The sequence below is a fragment of the Lepus europaeus genome, chromosome 5 (assembly GCF_033115175.1).
Source record: "Lepus europaeus isolate LE1 chromosome 5, mLepTim1.pri, whole genome shotgun sequence".
In the NCBI taxonomy this organism is placed as follows: Eukaryota; Metazoa; Chordata; class Mammalia; order Lagomorpha; family Leporidae; genus Lepus; species Lepus europaeus.
In genome coordinates, this window is record NC_084831.1 from 27,105,923 (window position 1) to 27,127,598 (window position 21,676).

Here is a 21,676-nt window from a genome sequence, read left to right on the forward strand (position 1 = left end):
GTGTAGCAGGCGGAGCCACTACCTGTGGCACCAGAACCCCATATGGACACTGGTTCAAGTCCCGACTGCTCTACTTCTGATCCAGCTCCCTGTTTATGTGCCAGGGGAAAGCAGTGGAAGATGGTCCATATCCTTGGGCCCCTGCACCCACATGAGAGACTCAGAAGAAGCTCCTAGCTCCTAGCTTCAGATCGGCCCAGCCCTGGCTGTTGTGGTCACTTGGGAAGTGAAGCAGTGGATGGAAGATCGCGCTTTCTTGCTTTATCATTCTCTCTGTAACTGCCTTTCAAATAAATAAATCTTTTTTAAAAAATTAGCATGATTTATAAAACTAGCTATAACTGAAAAGACCAAAGATATAGATGATAAAAGGGCTGTTAAGACTTTATCAGAGGACAGATGGAAATAAGAATGGGACAGGAAGAATACAGATTACTAAATAGTGCCGGCAGCTTTCTGAAGCCATTCTAGAAGGGCTGCTTATTGCAAGCAACACTGATGGCGAACCCTGGTAAATCAGAGGCTAAATACTGCCAAGTGTAAAACAAAGTCAGTGATTAGAAACATCAGAGCAGGCTACAAAGTAGAGAAGAAAATGGTAATAATGCTACCCACTTCGGTAAGCCTACGTGCCACACACAGTGTTCTTTACTCAAAACACCCAATTTATCACAAAACACTATGAGGCGAGCATTAGACAAACAACCACTTCACAGATGAGGAGACCAAATCAGACGTTAAATGGCTAGTCAGAGTCACACGGCAGTCTGGCAGTGAAGCCAGAAAACACATCTAGGGAGGCTGCAGGAAACCACGCCACTCTCCTGCCTCCCACCCAGTCTCTTCATTACACAGGGCTGGTCCACAGTAAACCATGGAAGAACAGTAACAGAAAGTATTGCAATTTTCTACAACTAAGCTAACATTACAAACATGACGGTGCATCTTGGAAGCCGAGTGGATATGCTTCACATCAATGAAGTATTAATTCTGTAAAGTGACTTTTCCCTAAAATCACAGCAACAGAGAATGTTATTTAAGTGGCCAGCACTGTAGTACAGTAAGCTTAGCCTCCGCCTGCGGCACCACCATCACATATGGGCACCGGTTCATTTGGTTCATGTCCCAGCTGCACCTCTTCCAATCCAGCTCTCTACTGATGGCCCAGGAAAGCAGTGGAAGATGGCCCAAGGGCTTGGGCCCCTGCACCCACATGGGAGACCCAGAAGAAGCTCTTGGCTCCTGGTTTCAGAACAGCTCAGCTCTAGCTGTTGCAGCCAGTTGGGGACTGAATCAACAGATAGAAGACCTCTCTGTCTCTCCCTCTCTCATTGTCTGTAACTCTACCTCTCAAATAAATAAGTAAATAAATATTTTTTTAAAAAAGCTACTGATAAGGGTGATTAATTTTAAGGAAATAACACTGTAGACACTTGGATAACAGATATCCAGAAACAAAAAACTAAATTCACTCTTTCAGATTGGTTTGATTAGAAAATATAAAGTTAAGGCACTAGAAGTGTTTTTAGAACAAAACTAAATTTTAAGTAAAACATTTAGAAATTCTTCTCTCCTTAGATGGTGAATTCCATTTCAGTACCATCTACTTTTAGAGAACTTATGCCAGTATACTAGAGATTAAAAAAAAAAAAAAACTGGCTTGAGCTGGCATTCTGGCACAGTGGATTAAGCTGCCTCTAGGGATGCCCACATTCCATTATGGTTCTGGCTGCTCCACTTCAGATCCAACTCCCTGCTAACACACCCGGAAAACAGCAGATGACAGCTCAAGTCCTTGAGTACCCACCACTCACCTAGGTGACCTAGATGGAATTCCTCACTCCTGGCTTTGGCATGGCACAGCCCCAGCTATTACAGTCATTTAGGGAGTAAACCAGCAGGTGGAAGATCCATCTCTCTCTCCCTCTCCTCCTCTCTCCCTCTCTCTCCGCAAGTGGAAGACAGTGAAATCTGGTCTAGGCAATACTTTCAATACAAAGTCACTTATTTAACATTGCAAAACTGTGGTATCCGCAAATGCCTCCAGCAGCTAGAAAGCTATTCCTATTGTAATGTGCAAAACAGATTTAAGGTAGCAATAACACACCTGAACCATACATACAAAAAAAAAAAAAAAAAGACAGTAACAAGGGGTGTTATGAAGAATTTTATACTTCGAGCAGTTTGTGCAGGTTTTCCTGGGAACAGGTGGCGGCTGGCAGACAGGTGAAGGATTTCTGGAGATGCAGCGCGTGGAACAGAAGAGCTGAGTAGATCCTGTCTTGTGATATGCAGTCTGCCCCTTATAAAGCATTTTTTTACAACCAGAACAAAACACCTGAAGAGGTACGGCTGGAACCGCAGGCAGCAACATTTTGGGGCCAGGAGTTGCAAGAGGCAGCTGGAAGCCTGGGGTGAACTGCTGAGCTGCCAAAACAGGAACAGAACAGTCTTAGTGTCAACGCTAACACACGCACTTTCTCCTCTTGGGAAAATTCTCCCCATGAATAAGGAAATAAGCTACTGAAACAGAGGACTTCAAACTTCTTTTGTTCCTGACTCATTTGACATTACAACCCGCTTCTCTCACATGCACACATTTGTCCATGTGTGTAACCGAATGCCTGAAATAGAAATTTTATGAAACAATACAATTCCTTACTATGTGCATCAAACTCTGACATAATCTTACTCCATTTTATTTGTTTAAATACTGGTGAAGACTAGCCGCTCTAACGTTAGACAGGGGAGGACACACGGTGGTGCTCTCAATTCTAACGCTCAGCATCAACATACACTAACCGCCATGAACTCACATAGCTCCGTTCTTACCAAGAGGACTGTCACTAACTGAAAACACAGCACTAATTTTCAGTTCACTCTCTTCAGTTTTTGGCTGTTGGGTATGTCCATAATCCTTTAAAGAGAGAGAAGGAGAGAGAGAAATTATTATAACATGTCTAGTAAAACAGAAATTCAGCAAAAAAATGATTCTATCATTTTCATCTCTTACACATTCTAATCATAATCACGTTCACAAATACCACAGAAGTCAAAATGTGCAAATTATTAGGCTGGATCTCACCTTAGCAAAGACAATCTTTCAGAATTGGAGATCCATTTATAATAGCTGTCTCTGCTTTTCAAATGCAGTGCTGATGCACGGGAGTAATACATAACTATGTCAATTCTGAGCACTACCCGTTTTTGAGGCAATTTTTATTTACAAGAGTGCAATTAAAGCCAAATGATTTAGAGTCTGGATCTAAATTCATAATTCTAAACAACAGACTCACCAACAGTCATATCTGTCAGTAGCAGAAAAGATACAACAAGAGTTTCAATGCAATCTTCTCTTTATACATAAAATCATGATAGCCTGAGTCAGCTTTATCCTTAATACACTCTTTAAAATGCTTTAAAATTAATGTAACCACAAAACTAGTTTTTAAAATCATTGGTGGGGAGGCACTGTGCCATAGCGGGTGAAGCTGCCATCTGCAGCGCCGGCATCCCATATGGGCGGCAGTTCAAGTCCCAGCAGCTCCACTTCTGATCCAGCTCTCTGCTGTGGCCTGGAAAAGCAGTGGAAGAGGGACCAAGTGCTTAGGTCCCTGCACCCTATGTGGAGACCTGGAAGAAGCTCCTGGCTCCGGATTGGCACAGCTCTGGCCATTGTGACCATTTGGGGAGTGAACCAGCAAACAGAAAATCTCTCTCCCTCTCTCTGTCTCTGCCTCTCTGACACTCTGCCTTTCTTTTTTTTTTTTTTTTTTTTCCCAACCTCCACCCCTACTCATCTGACTGTAACTCTTTCAAATAAATAAATAAATAAATCTTTTGGGAAATTAATTAATTAATTAAATAGATGAAATGAAATCATTGGGGCGGGGTGGCACTGTTAAGCTGCTATCTGCAGCGCTGCATCCCACATGGGTGCTGGTTTGAGTCCCATCTGCTCTACAACTGATCCCGCTCCTGTTAATGTGCTTGGGAACGCAGCAGAAGATGGTCCAACTGCTTGGACCCCTGCACCAATGTGGGAGACCAAGATGACGCTCCTGGCTTTGTTCCTGGCTCCTGGCTTCCTGGCACAGCCCTGGTCATTGTGGGCATTTGGGGAATGAACCAGCGAATGGAAGATCTCTCTCCTCTCTCTCTCTTTCGCCCTCCCTCCCTCCTTCCCTCTGTAACACTTTCAAATAAATAAACAAATCTTAAAAAAAAAAAAAAAGATGATTGGGTTTGAGTCCCAGGTGCTCCACTTCTGATCCAGCTCCCTGCTAATGTGCCTAGGAAAGCTGCTGAAGATGGCCCAGGTGTTCAGGGCCCTGCTACCCACCCGGAAGACCTGGATGGAATTTCTGGCCTCTGGCTTTGGCCTGGTCCAGCCCAATCATTGTGGCCATTTGAGGAATGAACCAGCAGATAGATGATCTCTCTCTCTCTAACTATACCTTTCAAATAAAGAAATAAATCTTTTAAAATTTTTTTCTAATTAAAAAATTAAATCATATATACCTATCTTGAAAACAGCTATCTTTTATTCATTTATTCTGACAACACAACCTTATATTCTTTTTTATATGTGTTAAAATAGTCTTACATATTTCAAAACAGAAAAATTTTTAAAAGTAGCCTTTTCTGAAACAATGGTAATAATCATTGAAGACTGTATCTTCAATCTCCCTACACTTAGCAAAATTAATGACTGGCTATGTCACTTTCAAAGTTATCGACTGGGGCCAGTGCTGTGGCACAGTAGGTTAATCCTCTGCCTGCAGCGCCAGCATCCCATATGGGCGTCGATTCTAGTCCCGGCTGCTCCTCTTCCAATCCAGATCTCTTCTGTGGCCTGGGAAAGCAGCAGAAGATAGCCCAAGTCCTTGGGGCCCTGCACCCACATGGGAGACCAGGAGGAGGCACCTGGCTCCTGGCTTTGGATTGGCATGGCTCCAGCCGTTGCAGCCATTTGAAAAGTGAACCAACAGACGGAAGACCTTTCTTTCTCTCCCACTCACTGTCTGTAACTCTACCTCTCAAATAAATAAATAAAATCTTTGGGAAAAGAAAAAAAAAAACAAAGTTATCAACTACTGAATGCCAGAGACTAGGAACCACTGCATTAATTCACCACTTCCTACGATGGGTAATATGGCACCTAGGATAGGAATACCATCTATACAGATGAGGAACATACAGCTTAGAGATGGGCAGCAACTTGTCCAAGATCACAAAGATAGTATTTGCACAGATGAGCACCAAACCCCAGGCTCTTAGTTCCAAAACCCATGCTGTCCCCCTCATAGATATCAAATAACACATAACTGCTAGCCTGCAACTGACATTAAGTTCCCCTGTTGTAGTCTCTCCCATTTCCTTTCTCTCGTAACACCAGTCATAACATCATTTCCTATTTGGGTAATAATCTGACTAATGCCTAAGACCCTCCTCCTGAAGTCCCCTCCACCATACGAAGACTAGAGACTGAAAGGACCATGTCTGCCATGTACAGGCTCTTTATCTGTTTTTCACTTCTGCATACCCAGTGCCCAGCACCATCACACAAACACAACAGAAAAGGCTATGGGTTCCAGCAGTAAACAGAAACAGATGTGACTCTAGCTTTAAGTTATCTCATCTTTCTTGGGAGCAGGTGTCTGGTGCAGGGAGACCACCAGGGACATCCACATGCCATGTTGGAAGTACACCATTCGAGGCCTGGCTCCTCTGCTTCCACCTGGCTGCCTGCCAATGGCCACCCCGGGAGGCAGCAGGTGAAGGCTCAAGCACTAGGATCCCTGCAGTCCACATGGAAGACCCAGGTTGGGTTCCCAGCTCCTGGCTTCAGCCTGGCCCAGCCCTGGCTGTTGTGGGCATTTGGGAAGCAAACCAGCTGATGCAAGACCTCTCTCTTTCTATCTCTCTTTAAAATAAAACTAAAAATGCATAAATAATTTTTTAAAGTCTTTCTTGGTTTCAATTTCTTTATCTGTAAATAAAGATAAAGATATTACTTAGCCCAGAGTCCATTCCAGGGGGATAGACAATTTAATACAAATAAAGCAGGCAGTATGATGCCCTCCAGTTAGCCAAAAGCATGTAGGATATGCACACAAAAATCTAGATTTTATACTTTGTAATTATAATATTTAATAAATATTTGTTGAATGAACAGATCCAAGTCCCTTCAATCCAATGTAGATGTTTTTAAACACTAGTTTACATTTAAACAATATTTACTTATTACAATTTACAAAGAGGAGGAAGTTACAAGAACTTTATACCCCCTCCTTCAATTCACCAAAAAGAAAGCTCTGGATTTCATTAAAAATGACTGCCTTATCAACTGACTCCCTAATATTTCTGTCGGTTTTCCTGTTATATGTTCCTGGCTTCTTTTACTTCACAAAGTAACTCATCCAAACATCATCACTCACAAATCCCAATCCCACATACTTCCTGATTACCTATGGATTTCATATAAAACAAGATCTCTTTCAACATTCTGATTTCCCCCTCCATCATCCCTCCAAATTCACCAGCAAACTGGCCTCTTAGGGGAGAAGGCAACTTTCTTAACCACTGCTACCACAGAGCCTGGGCCCTGAGTGCTTTCCCTCTCCCTCGCCCAGCACCCTATTTTCTTAGTCTTCAGCCTCCCTCTCTCCACCGCCACACTGGTTTCTTCCCCTCCTCTTTCAGTCAGTCTGTTCCCTTAGGAAGCACTGCTCTCTGCCCTCCCTTCTTAGCCAAACTTACAGGGAAAGTACTTTGCCCTTTCTCTGCTTCCTCACTGAGATTCCCTCCCTTCTGAATCCAGCGCATTCAGGCCACTGCTTCAACACAAACAAGGTTTACCAGATACAATCATCCCACAACTGCCTAATCCGAAGACCACCTCTAGGCTTGTACCCTGCATGACCTCTGACACACAGGGTGCTGCCAATGACTCCACTGTCTTCTGCTCCTGCTGCTTCAGCCCATTAATACAGGTTGAGTGGTGGTGAGACCTTGAAGAGGCGAGTAGGCTGCGAGAGAGATGCACGCCTTTCTCAGACAACTGGATTAGTCATCCAGAGAATCGGTTCTTACCCAGCTGGGCCACCCTCACGCTTTGTCTCCAGCTTTGTCTCCACCGCACTCATTTTCCCTGTCTGCTTTTCGGCCATGATGCCCTAGCTGGCCATGATACCCTAGCCAGAAGCCAAGCAGATGCCTGCACCAAGCTCCTGGGCTTCCCAGCCTCAGAACCATGAGCCACATAAACCTCTTTTTTTTTTTATCAATCCCTCAGCGCCAGGTACTCTGTTAAAAAGACTAAGACAGACAGGCTCCTGTACCTTGTGACCTTCAACAGGTTGCCACCTGTGGCTTAGCTTCCCTGTGTGTAAGATAGGAATAAAAATAACATCTAACACAGGGTTTCCAACATCAAATGGACTAATTTACATGAACTGCTTACACAGTGTTCAAGGATTGGGAACTACAGTAAACGGAATAAAAACTCACTGAATGAATGAGGACAGCTCAGCTGTGACTTTAATATCCAGAACAGTCTCAGGGCACAGAAGCTATAAGCATTTTAATTTCTTGGCTCTTATTTTCTATTTGTGAGTTTCATCCATGCAATATGGAAAATAGCACACACAATGTGCTCAAGTGGTTTCTACCAAAGTTCACATCCTCAATCATGAAAAAATATAAACCAAATAGAATCAAGGAGATCCCCATCCACTTAAATTCACAATCTATGTTGTTATATTCAAAAACAACACTTACTTAATTAATAGTACTGTACTTGTTAAGTACAGTACAGGCGAGGTATAACAAAAGAACTATTGGGTTTGGAAAAAAAAACAACAACAAAAACACCACCACCACCACCCCGGTTTGTATCCCAGCCACATAGCATGGAATATCGGTGGAGCCACTTATTTCTACCACTCAGTTTCCTCATCTGTGACACAAAGGCTCTTTTTCCCAATTACTGACCATGTACTCTGGACTAGACATTGTCCAGAATTGGGAGTCAGGCCCAACAAGAACCATTTCTGGCTTCAAAGACAGTGCAGTCTGGAGTGTGAATGTGGATGCAGGGAAGATGAGGGAATGGAAGCATCAGTATGATCAATAGAAAAACAAAATTCAGGCACAGGCATTTGGTATACCAGTTAAGACACTGGTTGAGGCGCCTGCATTCCCTACTGCAGTACCTGGATCCAAGTACCAACTCTGCTCCCACACTAGGAGGTAGCAGGTGATGGCTCAGGTGGCTGGGTCCATGCCACCCACATGGGAAAATCCAAATTGAATTCCTGACTCCTGGCTTTGGCCTGGACCAGCCCTGGCTGTTAGAGACATTTGGGAAGTGAAGCAGTGGGTAGCTCTCTTTGTCACTCTCTCTCTCTCTTCATGTCTCTCAAATAAAAAATAAATTTTTTTTAAAAATAACAAAATTAAGAGTCAATATTGTAGCATAGTGGCTAAAGCCACTGTTAACAACACTGGCATCTCTTATGGGTGCCAATTCATGCCCTGGCTGCTCCACTTCTAATCTAGCTCCCTGATAATGACTTGGGAAAAGCAGTGGAATATGGCCCAAGTGCTTGGGCCCTTGCCACCCATGTGAGAGATGTGGGTAAAGTTCCTGGTTCCTGGCTTTGGCCTGGTCCAGTCCTGGCCATTTTGGCCATTTGGGGAGTGAATCACTTTCTTTGTAACTCTCACTTCAAAATAAATCAATCAATCTTTAAAAATATATAAAATAGGGGCCAGCGCTGTGGTATAGTGGGTAAAGCCATCGCCTGCAGTGCCGGCATCCCATATGGGCGCCGGTTCGAGTCCCGGCTGCTCCACTTCCGATCCAGATCTCTGCCACAACCTGGGAAAGCAGTACAAGATGGCCGAAGTCCTTGGGTCCCTGCACCCGCGTGGGAGACCTGGAAGAAGCTGCTGGCTCCTGGCTTCGGATCAGCACAGCTCCCGCCATTGTAGACAATTAAGGAGTGAACTAATGGATGGAAGACCTCTCTCTCTCTCTGCCTCTGCTCTCCGTGTAACTCTGACATTCAAATAAATAAATAAATCTTTAAATATATATATATAAAATAATTCATTGAACTATTAGATACCATAAAAAAATGAATACAATAGAGAAAAAGAAAATGATTAGTGACAACACTGAATGACAGTTAAACTACCTTACAAGAGGAGTGTATTTTTGCCAGGGAACCTAATTTACTTTTCTCCTGCCTGTGCAAAGGCAAGGAAATAAAACTCAACAGAATACACCTTTAAATAAAGTGCAAAAAGTCTACAAAGATTAGCAGTGGTGGGAAGGGTGAGCGACGAGAGTGAAGAGGGAGCGATGACATCGCACCAACAGGTTTGAGCCTCATTCCGCAGGAGGCGGGGTCTTTACACGGAGTGACAGCACCTGCTCTGGAGTACAGTGTTTCGGCGAAGTATGTGACTGAAGAACAGCTGGAAACTTAGAAAAGTCCAGATGAGAAACAATGAAATCAGGGAGGAAAAGGAAGGAACAGATTGAAAAAATATCTAAAAGGTAGAAACTGCAAAACCAAGCAAAAGAAAGGTTCCTTTTGGCAGAAGAAGAATGTTCCATGTGTATGGGACCCAAGTGTCCTAGATGCCTCATCCCTTCCCCCAGCCCCTCAGCCCAGCAGGCTAGGAAGATATGGAGTTCCCGGGTGAGCTGCAACCCACTTCACATCCCTATCCTAAATGACACTGCCTGTGAGATGGTGTGAGAAATTAAATACTACTTTGATTATTTTATTATTCTGCTGTTTATTTACTATTTTAAATATGATCGCTTTACTTATACAACAAAGTCAATAACCATAGATACAAAGCTGAAGAACTGTCTAAAAAGAAGGAAAAATTCTTGCCAAATAACTAACTGGTCTCTCCACACTGAACCCTGGACTTCTAATCTTGGTTTCTAGGGGGAAGCCAGAAGGATCTTCCCAAATGCTAATCTATTTCATCCTACTGACCCACTTACGACCTGACAAGGCCCACGATGACCTACATAACCTGACCCCAAACCGCTTGTAGAGACTTACAAGAGGACAGCATGGGCTCTGGAGTCTCACTGCCTGGATCTGAATCCAGGCTTTGCCATTTGTTGTGACCTACGGTAAACTCCTTGGCCTTTTTGTGCGCTGGTTTTTTCATCTGTAAAACGAAGCTGCATAACTATCAGTAATCAGTTAATAACATCGTATGCTACTATAATATACTAGATGCCCTGTAGCTACTACGGTTATCATCACTGTCATCACCCCTTTCGTGCCTCCTCTATGCCAGGGCCACAGGTCTTAGCATTCTTCAAATAACTATGCCTCCTTCCAACTCGGGCCTCTCCTATGGGTACTTTCCTGTGTCCACATTACTCTCCTCTAATCGCTTTGCACAGTTGATTCACTGTCATAATTCAGCTTACAAATCCTCCCCTAGCCACTCTGCCCCCAGTCCAAACTAGGTCAAAGAACTTTTCGTAGTTTATATACATCTTTACGTGTGTGTGTGTATGCATGTGTGTGTATAAAGAGAAGGTGAGCTTCCATCTGCTTGGTCACTACTCAAAGGCCTACACTGGCCAAGGCTGGGTCAGGCTGCAGCCGGGAGCCAAGAATTCAGTCCACACTGCCTATGTGGGTGGCAGGAACCCAATTACTTCGGTCATTACCTTTCACAGTATGCATTAGCAGGAAGCTGGAGTCAGGGGCCAGGGCTGGGAATCAAACCTAGGTACTCTGGGATGCGGGGCATCTTAAACACTAACCAATCACTCCCTGTGTGATTATGTATACTGCCTGATCAACTACTTGTGTAATCTCAGTCTTTTTTTTTTTTTTTAAAGATTTATTTATTTATTTGAAAGGTAGAGTTACAGAGAGATAGAAGCAGGGAGAGAGAGAAAGAGAGAGGTCCTCCACCACTCGTTCACTCCCCAAATGGCCACAACAACCGGAGCCAGGCCGTTCCGAAGCCAGGATCCTGGAGCTTCTTCCAGGTGTCCTGCATGGGTGCAGGGGCCCAAGCACTTAGGCCATCCTCAACTGCTTTCCCAGGCCACAGAGAAGAGCTGGATCGGAAGTGGAGCAGCCGGGACTCAAACCGGCACTCATATGGGATGCCAGCACTGCAGACCAGGGCCCCAGTACCTCTGTCTTCTTTACCATCCTATAAGCTCTATGAGAAAGGGGACATAGCTGACAGCTCAGTCCTGGACCCCCAGAGTCTGGCATAAAAGTTGCCAGAGACAACAGAATTATCTATGAAAAAAATGGTAATACATATTACATTCTTTTAAAAAAATACAGTTATTAAGAACTTTTTTCATTCAAAGAACAGGAAACTTGTTTATCCATCGTCTTAGTCCATTTGTGTTGCTATAACAGAACATCACAACCCAGATAATTTACAAGAAACAGAAATTTATCTCTTACAGTTCTAGAGACTATTTAGTCCAAGGTCAAGGGACCACATGGGCTGAGGACATTTTTGCTGCATAACAAGAGTGAGAGGGAGCAGGTACATGTGTCCAAGAGGCTGAACTAGCTTTTATAAAAGCGCACTAACCCACTCCCGAGATAACAACATTAGTCCACTGGTGAAGGCCGAGCACTCGTGACCTAACCACTTGTTGTTAGGTGCCACTCCTCGACAATCCTGCATTGGGAATTAAAAGGTTCCACATTCAAACCATAACATCTACCTAATGGGGAAAACACACTCGGGGTTGCTTTTACTTCCAAACCAATCACTGCCTAAGTAAAGAAGTTTCAACCATCAGGTGGAAGGAATTTTTAAAAACCCTTTCTAAATCAACATGAAATCCTTACTTGTGCATCGTCAGGTTCTTCTTTAACTTTGTCCAAAAGTCCCTGCTGTGGTGCCATTGCTTTGTCCCATCCAACGTCCAAAGGTTCTTTCATTCTAAGCTTTCAGATACATTCACCAGTCCAAAAACTAATAGTCTCCTTGAGACTGGGCACTGGGGACGCCTAAAACACAACACAAAGGACCAGGACTCAGGTTTATTCTCCTGTTGCTGTCACTGTTCCCCTTCGCGTGGATCTTTGCTAGGAGGCTCCAGGGTTGAGCATTCGGAAAACAGCTCTTGCGGGAAGATGACTAACTACTGCTTCCTCCTGCTTTCAGCGGGCAGTGGCTCCCGTTTCCCAAACATCTCTGAAGTCGAACACCCCGTGCGCCTTCTCCAAGGGGTCTCCCTGATGCCTGGGAAATGGGTGTTAGGGGATAATTACGCACGGGTTTCACGGAAGGAGCACACCCCCATGAACCTGGCCATTCCATTCCCCGTGAACTCTCCGAGGTCCCCCTCCTACGGAGGGAAGGCTGCTGAAGGGGATTACGCCAGCCGACCTGGAGGAAGCGACCAAGCTGTGCAAGGGGCGGACTCGAGCGCTGGTTCCTCACCCCGCGGGAGCCAGGCGGCGGAGGCCCCCCGTCGGCTCCCCTGTCCCACCGCGGGACGCGCCAGCCTCCCGACCCGCACCTATGACTCAGCCTTTACCGGACGCCTGCCCAAGGGCTCCGTTTCTCGGCCCAAGGCGAGTCCAGCGCTCGAGATGCCGCCGCAGCGCGCCGGAAGGTGCCACCCGCACCTTCCAGGGTCACCACCGGGGGTCAGGCCAGCCCGTCCGGACGGCCGTGTGCCCGCAAACAACCAAGGCCAGCGGCCACTCCGCAGATGCCCCTTCCCCCGGCTGCACGGGGACCCAGCGGGACCGCGACGCCCGAGGCCAGGAGCAAGCTCTCCGGCTACGAAGGGCTCCGCCGGGCGCGCAAACGGACCGCTCGGTCTGGAAGCCCGCTCCGAAGAACACGAGAACTTCTGACCACTTGCCGCAGCTACGGCAACGCTACGGGCGCTCGTCCCTCCCCGCCGCGACCGCGTGCGTCCCCAACACTCCAGTTCCACCAGGAATTCCCACGCCTCGCGAAGGCGGCGCGCGGGACCCGCCAAGCGCCTGTCAGCGCGTCCCCGCGGCGGAACCCGCAACCCGCAGCCCCCGCCCCGCGCCCGCCTCGTCACGTGGCGCGGCCCCTCCCGCAGCCGCTGGAACGCACCCACCTTCCGTCTCCTGCGCCCGGAGTTGCACCCGCCGCGGAGCAGGCAACGAGACACGAGGTCCCTCGCGCTAGACGGCGGCTGGGTGCTTTTCCAGGGATTCTGCGGGACTCATCCAAACGCAACATTCGGCCCAGTGCGCGTGCGCAGCACTGGGCTCCGCCCTTCTTTCCCGTCAGGCCCAGCGCTGAGCTGAGTGGACCTTCCCGGCATGCCCTTTTCCTCAGTTATGGTTGACTTCTTAAAGAGGCCGAGGCCGTTGTGAAAAGTTGGAGGAAGGAGTTTGGAGGAGGGTATGGGGGTTTTAGATGGCCAGTAAGGGCTCTGCTCCATTCTTTAATGCCATTTCCAGAAAGGTGGCCTGCTAAGAGAATACAGTAAATAATTGCAGACACTGATTAAGCCACGTTCTTGTGAAACCCTGCCATTAATCTTCACCTCCATCCTGAAAGGTATACATTTAATAAGCTATAAAGGTATAAGGTTTATCTTCGAGGCGGAAATGAAGAACTAATCAACTTGCCCAGAGTCAGGATTTGGGGTTATTTTCCTCTCCCTGTTTCGGAGATACAGCCATGAGTGGTGAAGCTGTCCTTTAGTCGTTTTTATGGCAGTCCACCTTGTAAACCGACCGCGGTTCAATCATCCACTGATGGACAGAGTTACTTCCAGTTTGGGGTTCTTAAGAATCATGTATCTGTGAACATTTTTATCTTTTGTGGCCGGTATTCACGTTTCAATGGAGTTGACACCTAGCAGTGAAATTGCTTATTTTATACTCACAAAAGTAAAGCAAGTAGATAAGATCGGAAAATTGTAAAGGTAGTTGTTTCAGTTTGCCCTCACAGTAAAGGATTTCGATTGACAGCTTCCTAGCTGACTGTTGTTACTGTACATCTTTTTAATGGCAACCATTCTGTCAGAGATCTGGTGGTATCGCACTGTGATTTTAATTGGTATTTCTCAGGTTACTGATGAGGTTGAGCCCATTTTCGTGTTTTTGAGTATCTGGCTAACCTCTCTGTAAAATGCCTGTTCAAGTCTCTTACCAAGTTTTTGTTACTGAATTGTGGCTGTTTTCTTATGGATATGTGTGTGTGTGTGTGTGCCTGTGTGTTTCAGATATGAGTCCTCCACTTTGAATGTATTTTCCCTTTTTATTTTTAAAATTATCCCTACATTATACACATGAATGGTGAGAAGTTACTTCTTTCTTCTTTTTTTTTTAAGATTTATTTATTTTTTATTTGAAAGTCATAGTTACACAGAAAGAGAAGGAGAGACAGAGAGAGAGAGGTTTTCCATCTGCTGATTCACTCCCCAAATGACCACAACGGCCAGAACTGCACTAATTTGAAGCCAGGAGCCAGGAGCTTCTTCAGGGTCTCCTACACAGGCACAGGGTCCCAAGCCTTGGGCCATCTTCTACTGCTTTCCCAGGCCATAGCAGAGAGCTGGATCTGAAGAGGAGCAGCCAAGACTTGAACCGGCACCCATATGGGATGCTGGTGCCGCAGGCAGAAGACTAACCCACTGCACCACAGTGCCAGTCCCCTCTTTTTTTCTTAAGATTTATTTTTATTTATTTGAAAGTCGGAGTTATAGAGAGAGAAGGAGAGGCAGAGAGAGAGAGAGAGAGGTCTTCCATCTGCTGGTTCACTCTTCAGTTGGCTGCAATGGCGCCAATCTGAAGCCAGGAGCCTTGAGCTTCTTCCAGGTCTTCCCATGTAGGTGCAGAGGTCCTAAGCACTTGGGCCATCTTCCACTGCTTTCCCAGGCTAAAGCAGAGAGCTGGATCAGAAGTGGAGCAGCCAAATTTGAACCGGCGCCCATATGGGATGCTGCACTGCAGGAGGCACGTTTACCAGCTACACCACAGCCTCGGCCCCTGTACTTGCCCTTTCAAAACTCATATGTTGAAAACGAAACCAGCGGGTTAACGCCCTGGCCTGAAGCACGGGCATCCCCCATATGGGCGCTGGTTTTGACACCCTCTCTGCTGTGTCCTGGGAAAGCAGTAGAAGATGGCCCAAGTCCTTGGGCCCCTGTAACTGCGTGGGAGACCCGGAAGAAGCTCCTGGCTCCTGGCTTCGGGTTAGCGCAGCTCTGGCTGTTGTGGTCATTTGGGGAGTGAATCAGAGGATGGAAGACTCTCTCTCTCCCCTCTCTCTCTTGGTAACTCTTTCAAATAAATAAATAAATAAATCTTTTTTTGAAAAAAATAGAGAGATGGATCTTTTGGAGGTAATGTGATTCATTCCCTTCTAAAAAAGACTTTTCACGGGGTTTCACCTCCCCTGCTGCCCTTCGGGCCCTTCCACTGTGTGTGTGCAGGGGTTCCTCCTCTCCAGAGGACACAGCAAGAAGATGCCACCTTGAAGTCAGACATGGAATCTGGCAAAAGACAAATCACAAAAGAAAAACAGGCTATTACAGAAGACAAATAAGCTACAGAAGGAAATATTCCATTTTCAAGCAGAAACTAAACCCAAGACAGGCCCACCGCTGGAAAAGATCATCAAAACAAGAAACAGGCTCAGAACAAAGATCAAAAATAAGCCATTACAGGTAAGAAGTGGCCTCAAGGCCAATATCGAATGAGGAATACAGCTATAAGACTTCATAAGGAGATTAACAGTGCTCCATTGACAAGACAGAAGAGCTTCTGACAAACATGAAGGCATTGCGTCCCAGAGCTAACAGAGAGAGACTTCCGTCTCAGAAAGAAATGTGAGTGTTGCTGAGGTTTGGCTATGGTTTAAATATCTCCCAAGGGTTCAGGTCGTGGAAGGTTGGTTTCCATCTGGTGATGTGGAAAGGTAGTGTGGAATATTTTTTAAGAGGTAGGGCCTAGTGGGGGGTGGTTTGGTCATTGAGGACACCATCCTTGAAAGGGATTAATGCAGTTCTCAAGAAACCTTTGTTAGTTCTCAAGATAGGGTTTATGTAAAAGAGAAGACTGATCCCCCCTCCTTATTCTCTGATTTCTTGTCTCAGCATATGATCTCTTTTAAAAGATTTTTAAAGATCTCTTTTAAAATTTTTATCTATTTATTTGAAAGGGAGAGTGACAGACAGCAAGAGGGAGACAGATAAAAGAGATCTTCCATCAACTGATTCACTCCCCAAATAGCCACAACAGCCAAGTCTAGACAAAGCTGAAGCCAGGAGCCAGGAACCCTATCTGGGTTTCCCATGAGAATAGCGGGGCTGCTCTCTCACGCACATCAGCAGGGAGCTGGATCAGAAGTAGTTCAGCCAGGTCTGAAGCTGGCACTCAGATTCAGTGTCAAAGGTGGTGGCTCCACCTGCTGCCCCACATCCCTTCCACCAGGATGACATAACCATGTGATGCAGCCAAGGGAGCCCTCACTGGAGCTGAGCAGATGTCTGCATCATGGCCTTGAACCTCCAAAAACTGTAAATAAAATTCTTTTCTTTACCAGTTACCCAGCTTCAATGGAAAACAGACTGATGCTTATGTGGTTTGGGGGCGGTTGAGCGAATCCCAGTAAGTTTCGTAAAACTCCCACAAAGTTTTTAAGGGAAGTAAATTGACAAAACAAACCATAGACTGTAACAGGCAAAGACAGTTTGAAACAAAAAAGGCCTCTGAGCTTCCAACTTTCTATGGGCAGAATTTAAGTGGAGAAATCGACTCAGCTTTTCTTATGGAAAAGGAAGTTCTCTCTGGGGTGAAGCCAAGAGTCCAGAGGGCAGAACCAAGAAGCTGAAAAAATGAATTATGAAATCAATCCTAGAGAACAAAAAAGTCCATGAGCATTTCCTGTCCTCCGAGTAGGAGAATCCAACAATAGGTGTCCAGGTAGATTTCAGAATTACTAGTGATCAATGACCATTAGTGTGATTTCTGTTCTCCTTTGTGAACAAGAGTGTCCAACGAATCCTTTTGTCTCTGCATTGTCAAGTGTATTGGATGTGTAGTGATAGGAACTGGGTAGTAGGGGGAGCAGGTAACTTGTCCATTTAGTTCACTGCTAGCTATCTAGGCTAAAGAAATTGCACAGAGCATCTGTATGCAATGAAATATATATGAGAAGCTTCTTTTTCATGGGCCTGATGTAGGCGGTGAGGTCCTAGGCTTTGCTCCAGTACCATAATGGTTTGAGGTTTTTGGTGAATGGGATGAATGTATTTTGGTTTGGAAGGAGTCTGAATTGTTAGAGCCAGAAGGTGAGAGATCGTTGATAAAGAAGACTGCCTACAATTCCCCTCCTCCATGTTTGTATGTACCTGATGCTTCTCCCATCAAGAAGAGTCAGTTCGCCCTCCAGTGGAATCTGGCTGGACTCTGACTTACCTTGACCAATAGATTGCAGAGAAAGTACACTGTATCAGTCATAGGCATTGGGAACTTCTGCCTTTCCTCTCTTGGAGCCACCATGTAAATAGGTGCTGGTGAGGGGCTGAGGTGGTGGTGCAGGAGGTTAAGCCGCCACTGTAACACCAGCGTCCCATATCACAGAAACAGTGATTTGAGTCCTTGCTGCTTCGCTTCCAATTCAGCTTCCTGCTAATGTGCCTAGGAAGTCAGCAGATGATGGCCCAAGTACTAGGGCCCCTGCCCCCTGTGTGGGAGACCCAACTGGAGTTCCTGGCTCACGGCTTCAGCCTGGCCCATCCTCTCTCTTTCCTTTTCCCCTACTATTGGGAGGTAGTGGAACATTTAGGACAGAGGTGGGGAACTGTTCTTATGCCAAGGATCATTTGGATATTTATAACATCATTTGGGAGCCACACAAAATCGTCAACTTAAACACTAGCCTGGGAGCCGGTGTTGTAGTGCAGCGTGTTAAGTCTCCACCTATGATGCCAGCATCCCATATGAACACTTGTTCAAGTCCCAGCTGCTCCACTTCCAATCCAGCGCCCTGCTAATGTGCTTGGAAAAGCAGCGGAAGATAGTCCGAGTGCTTCAGCTCCTGACAGGGAGGAGACCTGGAAAGAGTTCTAGGCTTTTGGCTTCCGCCTGGCCTAGACCTAGCCAATGTGGCCTTTTGACAAGTGAACCAACGAATAGAAGATCAATGTCTCTTCTTTCTCTCCCTCTCTTTCTCTCTCTCTCCCCCTTTCAAACAAATAAATACATCTTTTTTTAAAAATTAGCCTGCTATAGATTTATTAAATTTGAAGTCTCACCTATAGTTGCCTTGGCAGGGCCAAATCAAATGATTTTACAGGCCTTATATGGCTTGTGGGCTGCAGATTGTCTGCCACTGCTGTAGAAGGTGGAGCCTAGTGGGAGGTACTTAGGTTGTTGGGAGTGTGGCCTTGAAAAGTAGTCTTCCTGTGACCTTGAGTTCCAGTGAGAGGGTTGTTACAAAGCCTGAGTGTGAGCCCACCTGACTCCGTATGTGATCTCTGCACGCACACAACACCATCCACCATGGGCCCCTCACCAGAACCAAAACCTGCACATGCTTTTTGCACTTTTTTTTTCAAAGCAGGACCACTTATCATTCCATTACTTTTTTTTAAGATTTATTTTTTTTATTTGAAAAACAGAGTTACAGAGAGAGATAGAGCCAGAGAGAGAGAAAGGGGGGGGGTCTTCTATCCGCTGGTTCACTCCCCAAATGACCACAACAGCCAGAGCTGAGCTGATCCAAAGCCAGTAGCCAGAAGATTTTCCCGGGTCTCCCATGCAGTTACAGGGGCCCAAGGAGTTGGGCCATCTTCTGCTTTCCCAGGCCATAGTGGAGAGCTGGATCAGAAGTGGAGCAGCCAGGACACGAACCAGTGCCCGTATGGGATGCCGAAGCTGCAGGCTAGGGCTTTAACTTGCTGCACCACAGCACCGGCCCCCTTTGCACTTTTTAAACCTCCTAAAGTGTGAGCTACATAAGCCTTTTCTCTTGATAAATTAGCTGCTTCAAGTATTTCATTATAGTAACAAAACTGACAAACACAATGAAAATGAAGCTCTAAAATGAAATGGCTCAAATAAAACATCAAGTTTATGCTCTCCTGTTGCTGTTCAGGACATCTGTTATAGGGCATTAGCAGTTGTTCTCCCCAATCATTTATGAACCCCATATTCTCCCATATTGTTTCTCTAGCATTGAAACTAGATCCCAGGCACCTCTTCCTGAGAGTGTAGAGGAGGCTTGCCCTGGTCTTAAGCCACAGGCAGCAGAAATGGCCCCTAACACATCTGATCCCATTGTGTTAGACACAACTCAGTCCATGTGGCCGCAGGGAACTGCACAGGGGGCTGAGAACTGAAGTGTCATGTTCAAGGCTATAATTATAATTCAACAGAAAAGGGGAAGATTTGCTACTCACCCAAGGTGTGGGCCCCGTTCTTGTTGAGTAGAAATCAAAACCTCTATCAGAACTCATTGTCACACAAAGAAATGTATTTACAGCAGATAAGGAGACCACAAGCAATCACCTTTAAAGCACAGAGAAGTGAGTCTTTCATCTCAGGAGAAGTAGATCTGCAAGAGAAGAGGTGAACTTGTCACCCACGAAAGGCTGGGCACAAGCTTACACCGGCGTAATCTAGAAGCATGCTTAGACATACATCGCATGTTATGCTAACCATGCTGAAGTCTCTGGCTGGAGACCTTGGCATGAAAATTGGGGAAGGATTTACTCAGTCCATTTCGGACATGTGCGCATGCTCACTTGTCCTGACTATGGTCATGAATGGTTCCAGCTACACTCAGGTCAATCAACACCACCTGTTTCCTGGGTTAAAGCCACCTGCTTCCTCTGCCTAGACCTGGAAGAAAATTTCCAGTGAAATGGTATTTTTTGCCTGGTTACCTAGAAGGAGGGGTTCCTCCCACTCTCATTACATGAGCTACAAAATCCCTCTTCTGGTTTTACTTTGGTCCTCACTTTTGAGAGACCTGGGGTGAAGGCCCATGGTTTGGTAGCTGTTTTCTGCTAGAACTGGTTGGTATTCTAGGGCCTGGCAGAGGAGTAGAAAATTTAGCCTATTATCCTAAGAGAGGCTTGCAGATCCCGGGTGCCGGCACCGCAGGTGGAGGATTAGCCAAGTGAGCCGCGGCGCAGGCCTATAGATTTTATAGCTTTAAGTTGGTTTTTTTTTTTTCCCAGACTATACAAAGCAATTAAATATACAGGTCTCAAAGAGCAAAAGTACAAAAGGAAAATGAAAAGCCAAAGTACTTGAGCCATTACCTGCTGCAAGGAATGGGCAAGGAAGGGGTTACTTTAATCTGTCTTGTATGTTTTTTTTTTTTTTTAAGATTTATTTATTTGAAAGTCAGAGTTACACAGAGAGAGAAGAGGCAGAGAGAGAAAGTGAGATCTTCCATCCACTGGTTCACTCCTCAGTTCTCCACAATGGCCAGAGCTGCACTGATCTGAAGCCAGGAGCCAGGAGCCTCATCTGGGTCTCCCACACAGATGCAGGGGTCCAAGGACTTGGGCCATCTTGTATTGCCCTCGCAGGCCACAGCAGAGGAGCAGCCGGGACTCCAACTGGCACCCATTTGGAATGCTGGCATTGCAAACTAGAGACCTGACGAGGGGTCCTTGCCATCACAGACTGGCTTATCATCAGCTCTGTGGTTGTTAATGCTTTGCCTTCCTCGTTAAAAGGCAAGTGGCAACCACAGTCCTCAAACATGGGGGCCGCCCTTTTGTCACAGGGTCTAATTGTTTTTGAGAAGTGCAGTATTGTGAGCGTTGTATCTCAGTGGGTTAAGCCACCACTAGAGACACCCACATCCCATTTCGGAGTGCCTAGTTCCAGTCCCAGTTCCTCCGCTTCAGATCCAGCTTCCTGCTAATGCATGCTGGGAGGCAGCAGGTAATGGCTCAAGTGCTATGGCTTCTGCCACCCACATGGGGGGCCCAGATGGTGTTCATTTGCACATGCGGTCATGACTGGTTGCAGCTAGATTCATGTGTCATTCAACGCCCCCTGTCTCCTCCATCTGGGCTGACAATGTTTTGATGAAACGTTGCTCTTTTGCCTGATTACCCAGAGCAATGGAGCCCCCAAACTCTTGTTCTGTGGGCTAAAGATAGAATTTTACACATTTTGTTTAGAAACTTATTTATTTATTTATTTATTTATTTATTTGAAAGGCAGAGTTACAGAGAGGCAGAGGTATTGAGAGAGAGAGAGGTCTTCCATCCTCTGGTTCACTCCCCAGATGGCTGCAATGGCTGGAGCTGCACGGATCTGAAGCCACAAGCCAGGAGCTTCTTCCGGGTCTCCCACGTGGGTGCAGGGGCCCAAGGACTTGGGCGATCTTCTACTGCTTTCCCAGGCCATAGCAGAGAGCTGGATCAGAAGAGGAGCAGCTGGGACTAGAACCCACACCCATATGGGATGCCGGCACTGGAGGCCACAGCTTTACCCGCTACACCACAGCGCTGGTCCCTACAGATAGAATTTTAATGAAAGGTTTTCAATCCCCATTACCTCTTCTTCTATGTTATTTCCAAAAATGTCAACAACCTGTCCAAGAAAAGTGTCTTAGCTGTTTATGAGATTCTTGAATTTTGGTTAGTATTTCACAAGTCCCAAGCTAGTCTAATTCT

General features: G+C 45.9%; 1 protein-coding gene across 4 annotated transcripts in view; it reads right to left on the minus strand.

Moving 5' to 3' along the window:
- The window catches only part of ZMYM6 (zinc finger MYM-type containing 6), a 45,360-nt gene extending 32,092 nt beyond the window's left edge, over positions 1–13,268 (minus strand). Inside the window, exons 1-4 of one of the 4 annotated variants that reach the window (XM_062190925.1) lie at positions 13,133–13,268; positions 11,877–12,038; positions 2,833–2,917; positions 2,175–2,427 (exon numbers count right to left, since the gene is read on the minus strand). In XM_062190925.1, the coding sequence (XP_062046909.1) occupies positions 2,175–2,427; positions 2,833–2,917; positions 11,877–11,969 (431 nt within the window). In that variant the 5' untranslated portion in view covers positions 11,970–12,038; positions 13,133–13,268. Of the gene's footprint in view, positions 1–2,174; positions 2,428–2,832; positions 2,918–11,876; positions 12,274–12,852; positions 13,031–13,132 lie in introns of those variants that run through there. The other 3 variants (XM_062190926.1, XM_062190927.1, XM_062190928.1) reach the window with 3 other exon arrangements.
- Positions 13,269–21,676: the final 8,408 nt, after the last annotated feature.